The following is a 17,039-nucleotide window of genomic DNA, read 5'->3' as shown; positions in this document are numbered from 1 at the left end:
TCAGGTTACATACGCTTCAGGTTACATACACTGCAGGTTACAGACTCCACTAACCCAGAAATAATGCTTCAGGTTAAGAATGGGAACAGAAATCGTGCTCCGGCAGTGTGGCAGCAGCAGGAGGCCCCATTAGCTAAAGTGGCGCTTCAGGTTAAGAACAGTTTCAGGTTAAGAACAGACCTCCGGAACGAATTAAGTACTTAACCCAAGGTACCACTGTACACTTTTTCAAACAAACAAACCCACATGGCCTTTTTGATGGAAACCTACCATGCTTGCAAATCTTGGGTGGTCCCTTGCCTGCTTTTCTTTTCAAGCATCTTAGTGGCACTAGAAATCAGGCCCATGCAGAGTAGGGGGGCGGGCAGCCAGATACACTTGCTCTGGGCCTCGGACAACTAAGCTGACCAGGGCCCCCTGCTTTTTGGCTTGAGTTTATAATTTTGTTCTAACAAGGCTCTGGCCCGAGGCCTCAGACACAGGCGGCTAGGAATTAGAAGCTTTATGGCTCAAGTTTTATCTCATTATACACTACGTAATTTAAATCCCTTCTCCGGAGTATTTGACCTATTTTGACCTCCCAGCGCAACCATACAGGCCAAAGGCAACAGCTCCAGTTTCCAAGTCCTTTCTTATCAGAAACCCCACCTTCCTTCTAGATTGCCTTTTCCCCCCTTCCCTGAACCCAGAACTCTTGGCTAGGTCTTCCATTCTCCCCCATAAGAGTCCAATAACAACAGATAGGCTTTATTAAGCGGTAAGACCCCAGAGTCGTCTGGGCCTAATGGTCAGGGGTCCCTTTACCTTTTAAGACAAAAACATTTGGTATTGCAGGGGTTAAAATCCATGAGTTCCGTGGAAGCTGGGGAGGGGTCATAGCTCAGTAACAGAGCATGTGCTTTGTATGCAGAAGGACTAGAGTTCAGTTCCTGGCATCTCCAGACAGGACAGAGAAGCACCTTCCTTAAGCCTGGAGGGCCACCGTTCTTATGTTCCAAGTGACAACCGACAGCTGAGACCACTGAATCTACACTGAAAACACAGTGGCGGGGTAATATGCTCTCACTCACCACTTGGGAGGTTAGGCTGGCTCTTGCTTTGTTTGGAGGTGTGGAGGCACCCACACTGGGGGGCAGAAATGGGTGAAAAATCACCTCATCTGCCATACTTTATAGCAGGGTTTCGCAAACTTGGGTCTCCAGCTGTTGCTGGACTACAACTCCCATCATCCTTAGCCACCAGGGCCAGTGGGTCAGGGATGATGGGAATTGTAGTCCAACAACAACTGGCGACACAAGTTTGAGAAACACTTCCTAAGGCAAAATGACATGTCGTAATCTCACACAGGCTCCGTGGTTTTCTGCATGCACTAAGACACAGGTGTACCCTAGCTGTAAGTAGGCAAAGCTATCGTGGGCTTCTCTTTTGGGTAGCCTAGGAATTCCAATTCTGGAAGGAGCAGCACTTTGATGATTGAGGGATCTTTGGAAGAACCAAGGGATCAAACTAGTTTTAAATAAGCAATGCAGGCGACGGTAAGAGGAGTGCATATGCACTGTGGGAGACAGAGGTCCGTGCACCATAGCATTTTAGGAAGAAAGGGGAAACGGGTGTCAAACACTCCCGCCCCTTCGTTCCCTCACACCTCTCAGCTCAGCCCAGCCAACATGAGCAGCTCGGAGCAGTTTTCCATCCAAGATACAGAAACACCAATGAGTGACACTACATTTTTAATGTTATGTTATAAAGGAAATGAAGGAGCCAAGGTAAGGGCTGAGAAGGATGCAGTTCAATAATCAGAAGTGGGGCATATGCAGACAAAGCATCGAACCCGCTAGGCTGGAGAGGCACAGAAGAACAAAATCAGAGATCCTTTCCCCTCGTATCCAACTGTTGTCAGTTCATAAGCAACCCACTAAAAAAAGGAATGCGGCAAGTAGGGAGGGAGACAATCTTCCAGCCAAGGGAGGGAAGCACAAGGAGCTACGTCAACAGGAACTCCCTGGCAAAGGACCAAGGAACTAAGAGCTCTGCCTTGCAGCCTCCGCTGCCGTAACCACCGACTCCATGTTCTTCTCAGCGAGAACCAAGCCTCCCTCCACCAACTAGCCTCTTGCTAAGGATTCCTCATTTCCAGTTGCTCTGATCTGCTGCCCCTCATTTCTCTTTGCCAAAGAACTTGTGTTTCCTAGCTTTTGTGGGCTGAGGCACAGGTTTCATTAGCAACCGGAAACAGTAACAAAAATAATAATAAAGATGTCGCCATCAGATTGAGGCTTAGTAGACAAGCCTCAAATGCCACAGAGGGAGGTGTGCATGACATAGAAGCAAAACAGGTATGTCACGAAAAAAGGCAGCGGGAACAGAGGGGAGAATTTAGGAGACTCAGCTGCAACACTTCAGAACCCAAAGTGGAAGAGAAAAGCATGGAGGCCTTCAACTTGCTCCTTTCTGTCTCTGCACATCCCGGGAAGGAAGTAGACGTCAAAAGCGAGCCCTTCTGCATTCTAAGAGAGATGGCCGTGCCCCAGTGCATTGTGGGAAAGGCACACTGAGCACTGGGGAACTCTGGAAGAACACAGCCATTCCCAAGCCCTACTTGCCTTTAGAGAGGGTTGATGTTTGTTTGACTAATTAAACCCCAGGGAGGAAAAAAAAACACACATCCCAAAGCCTCTACTTTGCCTCCCTTCCCAGTCCTCACCCCTATCTGGTTAAAGTGCTTGTGTTAAGAAGATGGTGGTGGTGGCGGCAGCAGCAGCAGAAACAACAGGTTTTCAAGGAGAGAGAGACTGCGAGGTGGAGGCCTCCTCAGTAGGCAGGATTTCGATGCTGCTGTCTGGCTGGCTTGGGGAAACACTGTCCGTCAGCTCCATCTCCTGGGCCTGGCTGGGTGACAGCGGCTGCGGGGAGCTGGCTGTGTCAGTGCTGGGAGTTGGAGATTTGCCCTCAGAGAGCCCCAGCAATTCCTGGACATTACGGGGTAAATCCTGGGAGAAAGGGAAAGTGGAGATTTTATTTGTTAGGAAAAGTTATCTCCTCTGGCTCACACCTGATTCAAAAGCACTCTGCCACAGTGGTGTGGCTCGGTTTCACACTGCTTCAGTGGCATATGAAGGCTGGGACCACATGCAGGCAGAAAACCCCCAAGTTCAATGACTGCCATCTCCAGCTGAAAGGATCAAATACATAGCAAGAGGAAAGACCTCTGTCTGAGACTTTGGAGAACCACCAGCAAATGTGCCCTTAGAGCCGAATTCATTATTTTAGCTTCCTTTCATAAGATGTACAAAAAAGCAACAACAAAAGCCAAACCCTTGAAGTGTGGCACATAAGAAGATTCCTGCGGGATCAAGACCAAATGTCAATCTAATCCAGGGTTCTTTATCGCCCAATGGCCAACCAGATGTTTCTGGCAACCCTCAAGCAGGCCTGGAGGCAGCAGCCCTGTCCCCTGCAAGGTCCTCCAGCAACTGGTTTTCTTGCTTCCTCTGAATGTGGAGGCTTCCCTTAGTCATCATGGCTCCTGGCCATGGTTGAAAGAACCACTCTACACCAGCCAGTGTGTAGGGTATCATCACCTCATCCTAGGGGCAGTGAATTCTGTAGATTACGTATGGTATGAAATGCCAAACTGCGTGTGTTTCCTGAGCAGTGTCTTCAGCACCCCAGCTTAAACTTCCAGCATGCAGATAACAGTGGGGAAAGTTAACAGGGGTCCAATACCCAGAGTCTATATTCCAGTGGCAAACAACATTCTTTGGGTCTCCTCCCAAAACAGGGAAAACCCTCAAAAAACAACATCATAAGGACTGAGAATGCTCATCAGACATAGAATACTGACTTACTACTGGAGGGGTAGGGGAGGGATACCAGGGTGTGTGGCAATGGAGTACCCTGGGAAAGGGTATAGCTGGCTGGCTCCCTAGTCAGCAACACTCCAGGCAGCAAGCATTTTTGTTTGTAAGGAAAGATGACATGCATGGCATGGAGGGCCTACTGTGCTGAGTTTTGGGGCCTCCCATTTGGCAACCCTTATGTTTAATTCTGCTCTCAGTAGCGCTATATTCTGAAGCCACAAGGGGAACCATCTGCATTTCCATTTTGCTTAATGTGTCTCCCTGAGCAAGCGAGATGCTTGCTACCTTGTTCAGAAACTTGCTAGCTAGATCATGATTATTTTATGTATCCCTTTTGCTATGAGGCGGCCAAGGGTAAGGATAGAGGACTGTTGGCTTGCCCAGGGTGTGCAACATTAAGGAATGCTTAGAGGCTCCACGCCTCCTCAGAGGACACCAAGGTACAGAGGTCTTCATTCATGCTGGACTGGGGGGCGGGGGGAGCGCAAGACTCACTGGAGTAGCTGCCAGCTGCCTGTAGATCGCCTCGGCCCGGCATAAGATGTCTTCCACACTCATCTTCATGGTAAGCTCATTGATGTGCTGTGAAAATGCAGACACAGAAATCAAGAAACTCAGAAGGCTTAACTAGGAACAACAAAGAGGAGGGGGGAAACACACAAAGAAATGCACTTTTTTTGAGAGCGAGAGAGAGGGGGGCAGGTTGTGGCAAAGGATTGGTTATATATTTCTGGAAAATAGCTTCCAGTTATAATGCTGTAACTGGAAAAATACAAGCGGCATTAGTCAGGAATGTGCTATGCAAAGTGGACTGGGAAAGCCTTACAGAGGAAAGCCAGGTATGTAGAAAGGCAAAGGGCCAAGCTCAAGATGCTCCTGGGGAAGACTGAGATCTGTGGGGGGAAAGATAAGCATTGCTCCTTAACCAAACAGATGGATCGTACTATGGCTCGTCTGCCATCTAAGCATTCAGCAGGAACTTTGCAGTGTGGTGCAAAGGCAGAATGGAGCCAGACCCAAGAAAAGGAAGAGCAACGAGGAGGGAGGAAGTGAGGAAGAATGAATGGGGCCCTTGTTTGTTTTTGCTTTTGAGCCTTCAGAGCAACCGTGACCATACTTTTCAGAAGCAGGTGTAGCGCATAAATCACCTTTCGCTTCTTTAAAGAAAACCACCTACGAATATTGCACAGCTTAATGTACTAGAGCAGGTATGGGGAACCTGCAGTCATCCAGATGTTGCTGAACCACAGCTCCCACTGCCCCTGACCACTGGTCAAGCAGCTACTGGAGGGCCACAGCTTCCCCATCTCTGTCCTAAGCCCACACAAGCCCACACATGGCAAGAGTTAGGCCCCCAAGCTCCACAGTGCTCACCTTCAGGATCTCATTGAAGCCAAAGCCAGAGTTCATGAGTGCCTGCCTCTCTGCATCCAGAATGCCACAAGCCACCAGCAGGTGGAAATTGGGGCAAGGCAGTCCCGTCCACAGCACCTGGGATCAGGGGGACAGACACACGGCATGGATTGAGGAAGCGCGCCATAACCCATTGTCAGGAGTGTTCTGTACCATACTGCCGGGTGTATTCCTCTGCTAATGTCTGGCTCTGCATTAGCCAGAGTGAATCTATTTCTAATGGGACGTGCTGCTTGTAGCTGTTGGTGGGCGACGTCCCCCAGAAGCTGGAAGTCATCCCTGATACGTATTGGCTGGCTAGAAGCCTGGTCATGTTGTGCCCTCGGACTAAGCCCCAGACAAGAACACAGCTCAGGTTAGAGTAAACCAGCTTTAGCAAGATGCTCACGCAGCACTCCTCCGTCAAAGAGAAAGAGGGACAATGAGATTTCTACGTCAGCTCCCTGATACGGCTCTCCTGCAACCAAGTAAGCTGCAGCACTGCCTGCTTCATCTAGAGCAGGAATTAAGTGAAAAACAACATTTTGCTTTCCTTTTTTTGTTTCCTGAACACAACCTTGCATACTTAGTGACTTTTTTTAAAAGCCTAAGTACGGGTTAAAATAACTAGGCTTGTTCTGATCTGGGGCGAAAGGGGAGGCATGGAACTTTTTTTAGAACTAGGTGGTTAGAAACTGAAAGCTGGAGGAGCTATAAATAACCCGGACCTCTACACCAAAGCAACTATTCCTCATGGCTGTAGCAAGGCTCTGCAGCTAAAGACATCTGATTTGTTTTGGGCTGTATTTACTAGTTCCAGTGGTAAAACTAGTTACTGGATAACCATCTGATCCAGTTTACCAGGTGATCTTTGGGGTTTGAGGGGAAGGAAGAGGGCAAAGGTTTTCTCAAGGAACCCATGGATGACGCAGCTGGGCTCTACAATCTGGACTGTCCAGCCACACACAAGCAACTCACAGGCACTCCCAAATATTCCTTCCAAGTTCTCAATATCCTGTTGGCCTGAAACTGCACCTATAGTGCTCACCCCTGGCAAGTTGCTGCAGTGCACAGTCCAGGTGGTCCTCCTAGAGATCCTAGGTGATATTTTGGGTGTGCCAAGGAGTACCTCTCAGCTTGCGTGCCACAAGCACTTCACCCCCATGCTCAAAGTGCAGATACAGGATGTGCTAGGCAGTTCTGTTCAGCTAAGCATAGACTGAGGAGACCAAGGGGCTCATGGAAAGCCAACATGCCCACAGACGTAAACCCACCCAGTGATAACTAAGGGTTGCCTCTTATAGACAAACAAAAACAAACCCGTTTCTCTTAATTCAGTCTCACCTCCCATAGCTGAAGAATTTCAGAGAAGGCAAATTCCCTCTTGAACCAGATCAAGATCCATCGGAAGCAGAAGCAGAAGGTGCCAGATTCCTTAGAGTCTGAGAGAAGAAGCCAAGAAGGGCAGGAGGAATCAATAACAATCAAGAATTCCAAAGATTAAGAAACGCCTCACTTGCTTCGGTCTTTGCTTCCTTTAAGCTTTTGAAGGAATTAGCCAGAGACTAAATGAAAGAGCCCCCAAATAATTAACTGATCCCCTACCTACACCCTTTTATTGAAACCAGTCAAAATGAGATACAACTGTGGCAAGCTTTTGAGTTATCCAGAACTCTTCATCAGGGAAGATGTTATACAAAGCTGGGGAAGTGAAGAAAAATTAAAAGCAAAGAAAGTGGTGATTTTGTAGCCAAGAGCTCAGTTTGTGGACCTGAATAACTAGGAGCTCCAAATTCACCTACTATATTTCATTATTAAAAACAAGCACCCACAATAGGAGACCTGTCCTTTCCAGACAACGTATGTTAAAACCACCCAGATATCAGCAGTCCCAGAACTAGACGCACAAGTACCTAGGAAGTCACAGAGTGGGGGGTCCAGCACCCTGAGGAGCAAATTGAGCTGAGACAGCTGTCGCTTCATGGACTCCTGGCTTTCTTCAAAATTGCGGTGCTGTGGGCAGAAAGTGAGAGTACATGGACAAGTTTATGGAAAGAAGGTGACATTTGGAACAGCTGCAAGGCCCTTTCTGAGCTCTCCCAGGCCATGTACTCACCACCAGCTCCATAAAACCACAGAAACACCAGAAGGCATCCACTTCGTTCTGGGTGACGTAGAGAATGGGGGACAGGAGGTCACTCATGCCTTGGACGTAGCCTGTGCAAGGAAGCAAAAGACATGAAGCCACTGGGTTTTACAACTGAAGCTGCAGGCCCACCAAGTTATCTTCTCTTTCTACTAGGGTGTTGCAGCATGACGGGATGAGAGATACAATTACGGGACTGGTGAGGGTTCAGAGCGCTAAAAGGACCCATAAAAGACTAGCTGGAGAAGTCTGCAAGGCTGTCTGCATTGTGCATACTTCTCAGCATGGAATTCAGTATCCCAAGTATTTCAGTTTTCATTGTCATGGGGGGGGGGGAAATGAATACTAGAGTCAAGTTTCTAGTCCACGTGGCTGTGTGAAGCTTGAAAACAGGTGGTGGGTTTATTTTAGCACAGAATACACACAGCAGTACTTGGGCCCAAGATCAAGAACAGGCTACTGTTGGGGTAGCCTAGACCATTAAGGGAATCATCCACAAAAGGCTCTCTTACTGCAGACTAGCCTCCCCCAATCTGGTGAGCTACAGATGCTTTGGACTACAACTTCCATCAGCATAGCATGGCAGCGCCAGCTGGGGCTGATGGGAGTCGTGGTCCAAAATCTCTGGATTTGACTAGTGAGGGGTAGAAGGGAGCATAGTGGCATCTGAAACAGTACAAGTCCCTTGGGACACCATGGGAGATTCTGGAATGCATTCTGCTGCCACTTAGGATGACCGGATCAGAGATGGTACATACCACCTCCAACCTAGCAAAAGGCTGCAACAGTCTTCCCTGTGCTTGTGCCCTCCAGAGATTTTGGATTCCAACTCTCCCCCTCCCCCATGGTAGTTAAGGGGCCCTCCTAGGCCAAGCAACCACAGACTCCCAAACCTGAGCTGGTTCTACAATGGCGCACTGCTGGCGTTCCCTCCCCACCTCCAGACTCACCCAGGTCAAAGTTGTACATGCAGTACGTCATCAGCACATCATTCAGGAGCACTAGGCCAGGGTTCTCGCTGCCCTCATAGAATTTGTTGTTCCTATCCGTGCGGCTCACGTCTCTTTCTGCAAAGGCAGACAGACACCCCCCAGGAATTATCCATAAAACCCGTTTATTGCCTTTCTGCCAAAGGCCACTCAAAGCGATGACGAATACAGGACAGTAATGAGGCAAATGAGTGAGAGGAAGTAGCAACACACAGCTGAGAGGAGCTGCAGAAGCACAACCACAGGAAAAGCTCCAGGGGCTCCCAGCTCAGTGGCAGAGCAAAGACTTTCTATGCAGAAAGTTCCAAGCTAAAGTCATGGTACTTCCCCTTAAAGGGGGGGGGGGGTTGCACACTTATGCCATGTTTCGAAAGTAAGACAGCTTGGCTGTCCTAACACCTTTATGGAAGTCTATGGAATGGTCACATTTGGAAAACTATGTGCAATTCTGCTAGGCCTGCCCCTACCCCAATGTGGTGGCTGAGGCCTCATGGGGCAGAAGGTGGGGAGACCAACAGCAGGTGGAATCAGAGCCAATGAGAGCTAACTAATTCTGGGAAGACAGGAAGGTGCTTTATGCAGGGTCAGTCCACAGGTGCAGCTACCTACAGTGAGTAGCAGCAGCCCTCCATGGCTTCAGACCTAATTCTTTTCCAGCTCCATCTGGAGACACTGGGGTTTGAACCTGGGACCTTCTGCATGCAAAACAGAGGCTCTGACTATTGTGCTACGACCTTTGCCCAGTCTAGTTTTGTCCCCATCCAGGGTGCTAGCTAAGGGCAGAATGAGTTTGGCAGGGCAGTGCTCCATTTGCCCTAAAGAACCAGCCTCCATTGCTAGTCCCGTCCTTTAAAAATATCTATTTTAGAGAAGGAAAAGGTGCAAAAAGCCAAGCAGCCAAAAAATAAAGGCACTCTAAGAGATGAGGCAAAAGTGTTTAGATCCACTTAGTTTAGAAAGAGATGATTGGGGCAAAACAGAAGTTTATAAAGTTATGAATTATGTGGGGAGAGAGAGAAAAAGAGTGAGATTCTCCCCCTCCTCCCACAATCCTGGAATGCGAATGTCACTTAAATTGATTGGCAATCGATGCAGGATGGATAAAAGAAAATGGCTCTTCACACAATGCATAATTCATCCATTAATTTTACTGCCACGAGATGTGGTGCTGGCTGCTGGCTTAGATGGCATTGAAAGGAAGATAGATTCATAGAGCAGGGGTTTTAATGCTCTCATTTATCAGCTAATAGCCACAACTGCTAAAGAGAACATCCATCCTCAGAAGCAGTATATCCCCCTCTTGCATTCCTGTTGCTAGAGAGAACTGTTGCCTTCGCTTCCTGCTTGTGAGCTCTCTTAATGCATCTATCTGGCCGGCCACTGCTGGAAACAGGGTGACAAAAAACTAGGTAGCCCTTTGGACTGTTCCAGCAGGTCTCTTGCATATGGACCACTTGTTACCACAGAGTGTTTTTATGATCGCTAACCTCTTGCTGTGTGCACACAAGGCTGTGCTGTCAGGCAGGGGAAAGAGGACGAAAAAGAAAAATGAAGCAAGGATATCTCTTGTGACAAAGAGGGGTGTTGAACTCCTAACAAATGAGGAACAATAGCCAGAACTTATACTGACCAATCAGGCTGCGGTAGCCACGTAGCAAGGAGTTCCGCTGTTCCTGTTCCTCGCTGACCGACTTCCACTGTAGTTTCATGCGGAAGTACTCATCCCTGTGGACACACGTGGGGAGGAAGTTGTTAAGAGAGTCCAGAGGCTTAAATGCTGACTGATCACCTCCTTCCAAACCCCAGTTCCACTACTCCTTTGGCTTCCCCATAACCCTGACCCAGACTTACGTTTTCCGCCTCACTTGTGCCTTGTTTTCTTCACTGGTGTTGTCCCATGAGTAATAGCCCAAAAGGCATTTCCAGGCTTCTTTGCGTGATGACATGTTGAGACCCTGGAAGAGAAGCATGGGGGGGGGGGGAGAAGATGAATTAGGCCAAGTGTCAAAGAACGACACTAAGATGTTGGGAAGGAAACCAACACGGCCCCACGCTGCATTTATCCCTGGCCTGACAAGCAGCCACTCGTGCTTGTGCACAGACCCCCAATTCCCCCTGCAACCAAGGGCCTCTTGCCCTCTCCTCCCCACAGGCCTCACCCCAGCAAAGATCCTTCTGCGCAAGGCAACGGGGTCCCTCACACGCCCATCTGGGTCCAAGTGCTGCTCCCATTCCTGCTCCGAGACAGGAGCCTCCCGCTGGACAGACGGACGCTCTCCTAGCCGTGCCTGCTGCCGGGGCAGAAAAGAGGAAGGAACTTAAAAAGAAGTGTCAAGGAAAGACACCTCCCAAGGGGTATGGAGACAATAAAGGGGTGACTGGTGAGGGAGAGGGGACCTCTCTTTTATGTTGATGCATGCCTGCTGAAAAATCCCTGCACCGTTGGAAGGATTAGAATAAACTTTCTAGGGTGCCTGTCTACATTTGGGTCTAGACCAGTGGTTCCTAAATGGTGGGATCCACGGAACCCAGGGAGTCTGCAAAACCTACCCAGGGGGTCCATGGCACATAATAAAACTACCATAACACAACAAAAACAGAATTTTCAAAAGTGGGGGTCCATGGCTTGGCTTTTGAAAAGCAGGGTGTCCACAGCACTTAGCTAATTGGGAAGAACTGGTCTAGAAGAAAGCAGAAAGCAGAAAGCATTTCAGATTGGTGCATGCTGTGGAGGAAGATCAGCAACAGTGGAAAGTTTACTTTTACAAGTTTGCCCACTCTTACTGATCCTCTTGCCTTAGATTCCCCAATAAGCTTCTGCAGAACGTGAGGGTTAGGGTTCACCCCCATTTCCTTGCTCACACTCCCCCCACAACCACTCCCAAATAGTCACCTCTGGTGCAATCATAAGCAAGTAGGTGTGAGCGGGTGGCTGGGAGTAAAAGAAGATGGCCAAAGATTATCTCAGCCTACAGAGAAGCACACACAAACACTGGGTGCCATTCCTCTCCCCCTCCACCGCCCCAAAGTGGAGCTACCTGTTCCAACACTCACACAGGTGATAACTTCAAAGCCTGTCTCATCCTCAACGTTGGCAGCAGCTGGGTCGCCATGGGAATGCTGGATGATGCCGTCCTCATGGTGCAGAGCCCCACGGAAGAAGTTGGTGACTTTGGAGAAGCCACCGAACGTGGCCGCATAAGGATCCTGCAGGAACCGCTAGGGAAAGAGAAGGTGGCTTAAAAAAGAAGAAGCCACATGTCACCTTTGGCGTGCTGCTCAATTCTAGCCTTGCTGAATTAAGATACAATTTGGGTTTCACAGCTCTGCATCAATAATCAATATTCCAGATACAAAACACACACCAACTTTTTACCATCACTGCCTTTCTGTGTGTGTGTGTGTGTGTGTGTGTGTGTGTGTTTTATATATATAAAACCAAACTTAAAACCATAGAGACATTGGATTCTTATCTCATTATACATGATAAAGCTATTTTTAGCCATCTCACCCCTTGCTTTTTCCTGTAAGACCAATTGCAGTCGTTAACAGTCATGAACAGGTTTGCCACACCTATCAGCCAATCACCCACTCCCACCACCCTTCTGAATAATACACCTCCCCACCCTCTCACTATATATAAGGGTCTGGTGACTTCTGTTTCAGTGTATCTAAAGAAGTGTGCATGCACACTAAAGCTCATACTTACATAACAAACTTAGTTGGTCTCTAAGGTGCTACTGGAAGGAATTTTTTAATATTGTTTCAACTACGGCAGACCAACAAGGCTACCTACCTGTAACTTGTACTAATATAATTCATTGAAGGAAAGCCAGGAGCCCATGTTCCCATAACTCCCTGCTCTACCCAGTGTCAGCACCTACAACAGACAAGTCTCCCTGTTTATAGCTTTTGTCCCTTCCCACATAATCCCACTGCCACAAGTCTTTAGATTTCTCCCACAGAACCAGGCCACACAAACACAGCCTCTCTGCATTCTAATCCTCTGGAAGAGTGGTTCCCAATTAGTGGTCTGTGGACCCCCGACCAGGAGGTCCATGGCACATATCCATCCTGTTTTGGGGAGTCGTGCTCTCATGCGGGTCACATGACTCATGCAGGAGCATGGCCTGGAAGACATGCGTCTCCGTTTTTTGCACTGGGACATGTTGGAGGGTATGGTGGCGCCATTCACATAACAAAACTACCACAGAGATATCAACATTTTCAGAAGTAGGGGGTTCCATGACTTGGCTTTTCAAAAACAGAGGGTCTGCAGTACTTTGCTAATTGGGAACCACTGAACTAGAACTTAAGTCGCAGTTGCAGGGCATTTTGGAGAAGGGCCTCACCGACACAAGGTTGGAAGAGCTGTCATCGAAGAGTTGAAGCTCATCGAAGGAGTGGGAGAGGGCATACGAATCATGTGTGTAAACCAAGTAGAGGCGGGAATCTTTGGGGGAGCTGCAAGGTGAGAAGAGAAACCAGAGTGAGTTTATTGCCTTCCAGAAACTGTCAGGTTATCTGAAGGACCACTGGCAACTGGACAAGCTGCAAAATTAGCAAAATCAGAGGCCCTCCTTTCAGGTCCATGAGTGAATGAGCACCATGGGCAGGGCCTTTTCAGTGATGGCTCTGCACCTATCACATCCCCTTCCTAAGGATGGCCTCATCATTGTTGCTTTTAAATAGCAATTGTGAAAACATTTTACGCCAGTCTGAGTCCAACTAATTTACTGTGATGGTGTTTTTAGTTCAAAACTGAATATTGTATATATTATTTTTCTTCTTTATTTTGCAGGGCTGGTGAAAGTGCTTCCTGCATCCAAGTTCATGCAAACTGACTGCCTCAATCCTGAGTAATGCAGCCCAGAAGTCAAAGGCTAGTGGGGCAGCGCCTTCCACATCTGACTTAAGAGCTTTCTCTTTACTTCCTCCGCTTTATCTTTTGAACAAATAAGGTACCCGGCACCACCCTCACTCACGTGGCTAAGATAACGTATTTGCAGAGGGCCTTGAGCAGGGCTTTGGTGCCTCCACGGTGGAAATGCAGGGCTTGAATGGAGATGCCATCTTTGGTGATGAAGATAAGGTATGACCAGCCCAAACCTGGCTTGCTCTTGCGGATGGATTTCAGCTCAGACAAGCTGAGGGAGAAGGCCCACTGACCACGTGGGACCGGAGATTTGGGCCCGGAAGCTGCTGGAGAGGGGAAAGCCAAGCACAAATATAAAAGGAATGATGTCAAGAGAACCAGAAAAGAATATACCACATTTGCCGGCTACCTCTTCTCCCCTACCTCCATCCTGTATCCCTTGTTGCATCTTTACCAGCAATCCCTGTATTATGCCACTTAAGTATACCAAGGGGCAAACATCCCTGTCCTCTTTTTGATTACCATTTGTTTCCTCTTGAGCCCGAGCCCGGGTCCCCACTGTACTGATCACAGCCCAGTCCGGTTCATACCCCGGATCAAAGATTTCTTCTTCGGTCTGGCAGCCCACTGGGTCCTGGAAAATGGAGAGAGAGATCAGGGCTTTCAGAAGCTACCCAATTCCTTATATTTCATCATGATCTTCAAGGAGGTGCTCACACAAATTAAGAATTCAATGGAATACACGTTGAACTCTTTGTCTCACTGAGAGGAATTTGAGTGTGGAAGGTGTGGAAGAACAGACTCCTCTTTAAACAGAAGTACATTCCTGTCTTTATGAACATTAACAGACCTGAAATTGCCCTGCTCCCTTTCTGCATCACAATGGAGGGGCTACTTCCTAGGATGAGAAATAAAGGAGAACTCACAGGATTCGCTAAACACAGTCCTCCTTGTTAGGGGGGAAAAATAATGCACTGTTATATGTAAAGAGAATGGGAAACAGTATAGAAGATCATTCCCCATCCTGAACAAAACCATAAATGAGCATCTAAAGATATAAGCGCTTCCTTAGGGTGTTCCTGTCTTAAAACATAAGAATCAGTAATACTTTGCATATAGAAAGTCTCAGTCCCTGGCATTTCCACACTGAGAGCCAGTGTGGTGTAGTGGTTAAGAGCGGTAGTCTCGTAATCTGGGGAACCAGGTTTGAGTCTCCGCTCCTCCACATGCAGCTGCTGGGTGACCTTGGGCTAGTCACACTTCTTTGAAGTCTCTCAGCCCCACTCACCTCACGGAGTGTTTGTTGTGGGGGAGGAAGGGAAAGGAGAATGTTAGCCGTTTTGAGACTCCTGAAGGGGTGTGAAAGGCGGGATATCAAATCCAAACTCCTCTTCTTCTCTTCTAAAGAGATCTAGTGCAGGAGGACTGAGAAAGATCTCCGTCCACCACCAATTGTAGTGGGCAGCCCTGAGCCAGTTGTTTGACTCAATATAAAGCAGTTTCAAATGTCCAACATTTCTGCTGGTTTAACTATATCACAGGATACTTTTTCTGTGCTACCATTTCCAGGACTGGCTCTGATCAACAGAGGAGGAAAAGATGGCATCCTTTCTAGAAAACAGAACAGCAGAGAACTGGCATATCCTCATCACTTCATTCTCCATGATCCTCCTAGAGAGGGGGTGGGGTGGAGAAAGCAGGGAATAGACCCCTGTGTGGAAATCATAAAGTAGTAAAGGCACATTCCTGAATAACATTTGCAGCTTTGTGTCCTGGTTAATGGGAATGAAGCCCAGAACAGCCATCTAACTACACCAACTCAAATGGTGGGGAAGTCCCAGCAGCTGCTCCACAGTCCTACAGCTCTTTCCCCCAGAAACCAATTTAAAAATCTACCATTTTTGACAGGCTACGGCAATGCGATATGAAAACAACAACTAAAGCACCAGTTCCCAATACAGGCAAAACTTTTTAATGAATCCCTAGTCTAAATAATGTTTTATTTAGACGATGTTTCATTACTTAAGTTATTAGAACACAATGTGATGAAGATTTAATATACCAGTGGAAGTTTATACCAGCAAGAAAGAGGGCCTCACCTTCTTGGTATATGTGATCTGAGCAGCATCTGATGACTCTTCTATGGGTGTCCATTGTAGCAAAGTATCCGAGCCCTGAATAAAAGGAGAAAGACAGTCTCATGAGAGAGTCATAAAAAAGATACCCATAACTGTGTACACACACTTTACTAAAATAATCCACATGCTGTAACAAGGCAATCTGAATTTGATCACCTAGATGATATAAGTTTAAGGAAAGTCGAATAGCATTACTGATTCTCCAAGCCTCAGGGAAGAATAAGAAACTATGTTAAGCACTAAGGATTGCCACCTCTGTATACCTCTTCCTTCTCCTACGAAAGTGACTCATCCCCAATTAGTGGAAAATCTATTCAGGCCTACACCCACTCTGTATTCCAAGATGTCACCAGGTACTGCCTACACCTTTTCACAATGTCACCAGGCACAGCTTACAGTTTTTCAAGCCTACTTCTGAAATCACGAGCGCTAGGAACAGTCTTTAAAATCAAAGCCCACTGTACTCAGAATGCTGAAATCTATACCGACCAAATTCTACCACCCCACACCACATGTACTGACCTTTTTCCTATCTTGGGTGCAAAAACCCTTCCCTCATCCCTTTTCCAACCCCAACCTGTATCCCACCTCAACCAACCTTCTCGATTATGCGGATAACCCCCGGAATCAGGGAGTCCTGGTCTGGATGACGCTTTGCGCTGGTGTGTAAATAGACACCATCCTTCTCAAATGCAACCTGGAGGAGGACAGGAAAAAAACCAGGAGGTCAGCACAGGAAGCAGGTTCACTGGCATCCCCACCCACCTCTGTAGAATGCAGCTGGGGAAGGGAAGCCCTGCCTCAAATAAGGCTGCTGGAACATACTTTATGGCCCCCTCAATAACACTAAAGTAAGAGGAAGGGCGAATTTATGAAGTGCAAGGGCCTTTTAGGAACTTCCACCCAGGAAGGGGGTCAGATTCCGCTTCTCCCCACTAACTTATCCAGCTGGGGGGACGAGAGAGCCGCTCTACCAACCTCCCACTGCGCTCAAGAGGAGGAAGAGACCCTCCCGCTCCGCTCCTGGGGGACAAATGTGAGCTCTCCGAGAGAGGGGAAACCCAACCCTCCCCCCAAGCCTCCCCTTCTCCGAGGAGCCTGGCCAGCCCTGCCCCACTGCGAGGAAGGCCTCCCTCACCCTGCAGCCCCCTAACTCCATTCTCCCTGACAGCCACTTCCGGAAAAACAAACCGTCATTTCCTGCTCCATTTGCTCCACCCTCTTCGTTAGGCCGCTTGCCACCCACCCCGGCCGCCATCCTTGTTTCTGGCAGAAAGCGCCTCAGCAAGGAACGCTTACGGGCGCCACGTCCGCGGACGCTTCTGCCGCCATCTTGGTAGAGGGCAAGGTCGCCGAGAGCCGCGGCTTTGCGATCTTTCCCCTCTGTGGGCAAAGTGCACCAATCGGATTATACCACAAACACTGACGGGATGGAAAGCTCATGCATTCAGGCGGGCCAAATGGAAATGTGCTTTTATGCTTAAATGCGGGGTGTGAACACTTTAGAACCGAACCGCAGTTAGAAAAAAAACAATTAACGCAATAGCGTATCAATGACAAGGAGGGAGGGAGGGGAAAGTGGACGCACCCGCCATCTTTATATAGGGCAAAGGACTACAGCGGGATGGGCAACCGCTT

General features: G+C 48.2%; 1 protein-coding gene across 4 annotated transcripts; it reads right to left on the bottom strand.

The window, feature by feature from the left end:
- Positions 1-1,713: 1,713 nt before the first annotated feature.
- Positions 1,714-17,011, bottom strand: TBC1D17 (TBC1 domain family member 17). 4 transcript variants are annotated; one of them, XM_081885932.1, is made up of 18 exons: positions 16,990-17,011; positions 16,540-16,784; positions 16,000-16,098; positions 15,363-15,437; positions 13,786-13,897; positions 13,373-13,589; positions 12,740-12,851; positions 11,442-11,606; positions 10,547-10,678; positions 10,239-10,342; positions 10,018-10,112; positions 8,349-8,465; positions 7,369-7,469; positions 7,166-7,265; positions 6,597-6,694; positions 5,235-5,351; positions 4,356-4,442; positions 1,714-2,990 (listed from the first exon to the last, which is right to left on the bottom strand). In XM_081885932.1, the coding sequence occupies exons 1-18, from the start codon at positions 16,994-16,996 to the stop codon at positions 2,778-2,780; spliced, it is 2,196 nt and encodes a 731-aa protein (XP_081742058.1). In that variant the 5' UTR covers positions 16,997-17,011; the 3' UTR covers positions 1,714-2,777. The 4 variants fall into 4 exon arrangements, with proteins under 4 accessions (XP_081742058.1, XP_081742060.1, XP_081742059.1 ...); XM_081885934.1 differs by lacking the exon at positions 16,990-17,011 and having other exon boundaries at positions 16,593-16,712; XM_081885933.1 differs by lacking the exon at positions 16,990-17,011 and having other exon boundaries at positions 10,547-10,675; positions 16,540-16,590.
- Positions 17,012-17,039: the final 28 nt, after the last annotated feature.

The sequence above is a fragment of the Podarcis melisellensis genome (assembly GCF_964234715.1).
Source record: "Podarcis melisellensis genome assembly, chromosome: 13".
NCBI classification, from domain to species: Eukaryota; Metazoa; Chordata; class Lepidosauria; order Squamata; family Lacertidae; genus Podarcis; species Podarcis melisellensis.
This window is presented reverse-complemented; position numbering and strand designations above follow the sequence as displayed.

Coding starts and splice junctions, on each gene's coding strand:
- TBC1D17 (XM_081885932.1), bottom strand. Junction 10,343..10,546: donor GCAGAAGGATCTTTGCTGGG/GTGAGGCCTGTG, acceptor CTTCTCTTCCAG/GGTCTCAACATGTCATCACG. Junction 4,443..5,234: donor GCTTCAATGAGATCCTGAAG/GTGAGCACTGTG, acceptor GCATTTTCACAG/CACATCAATGAGCTTACCAT.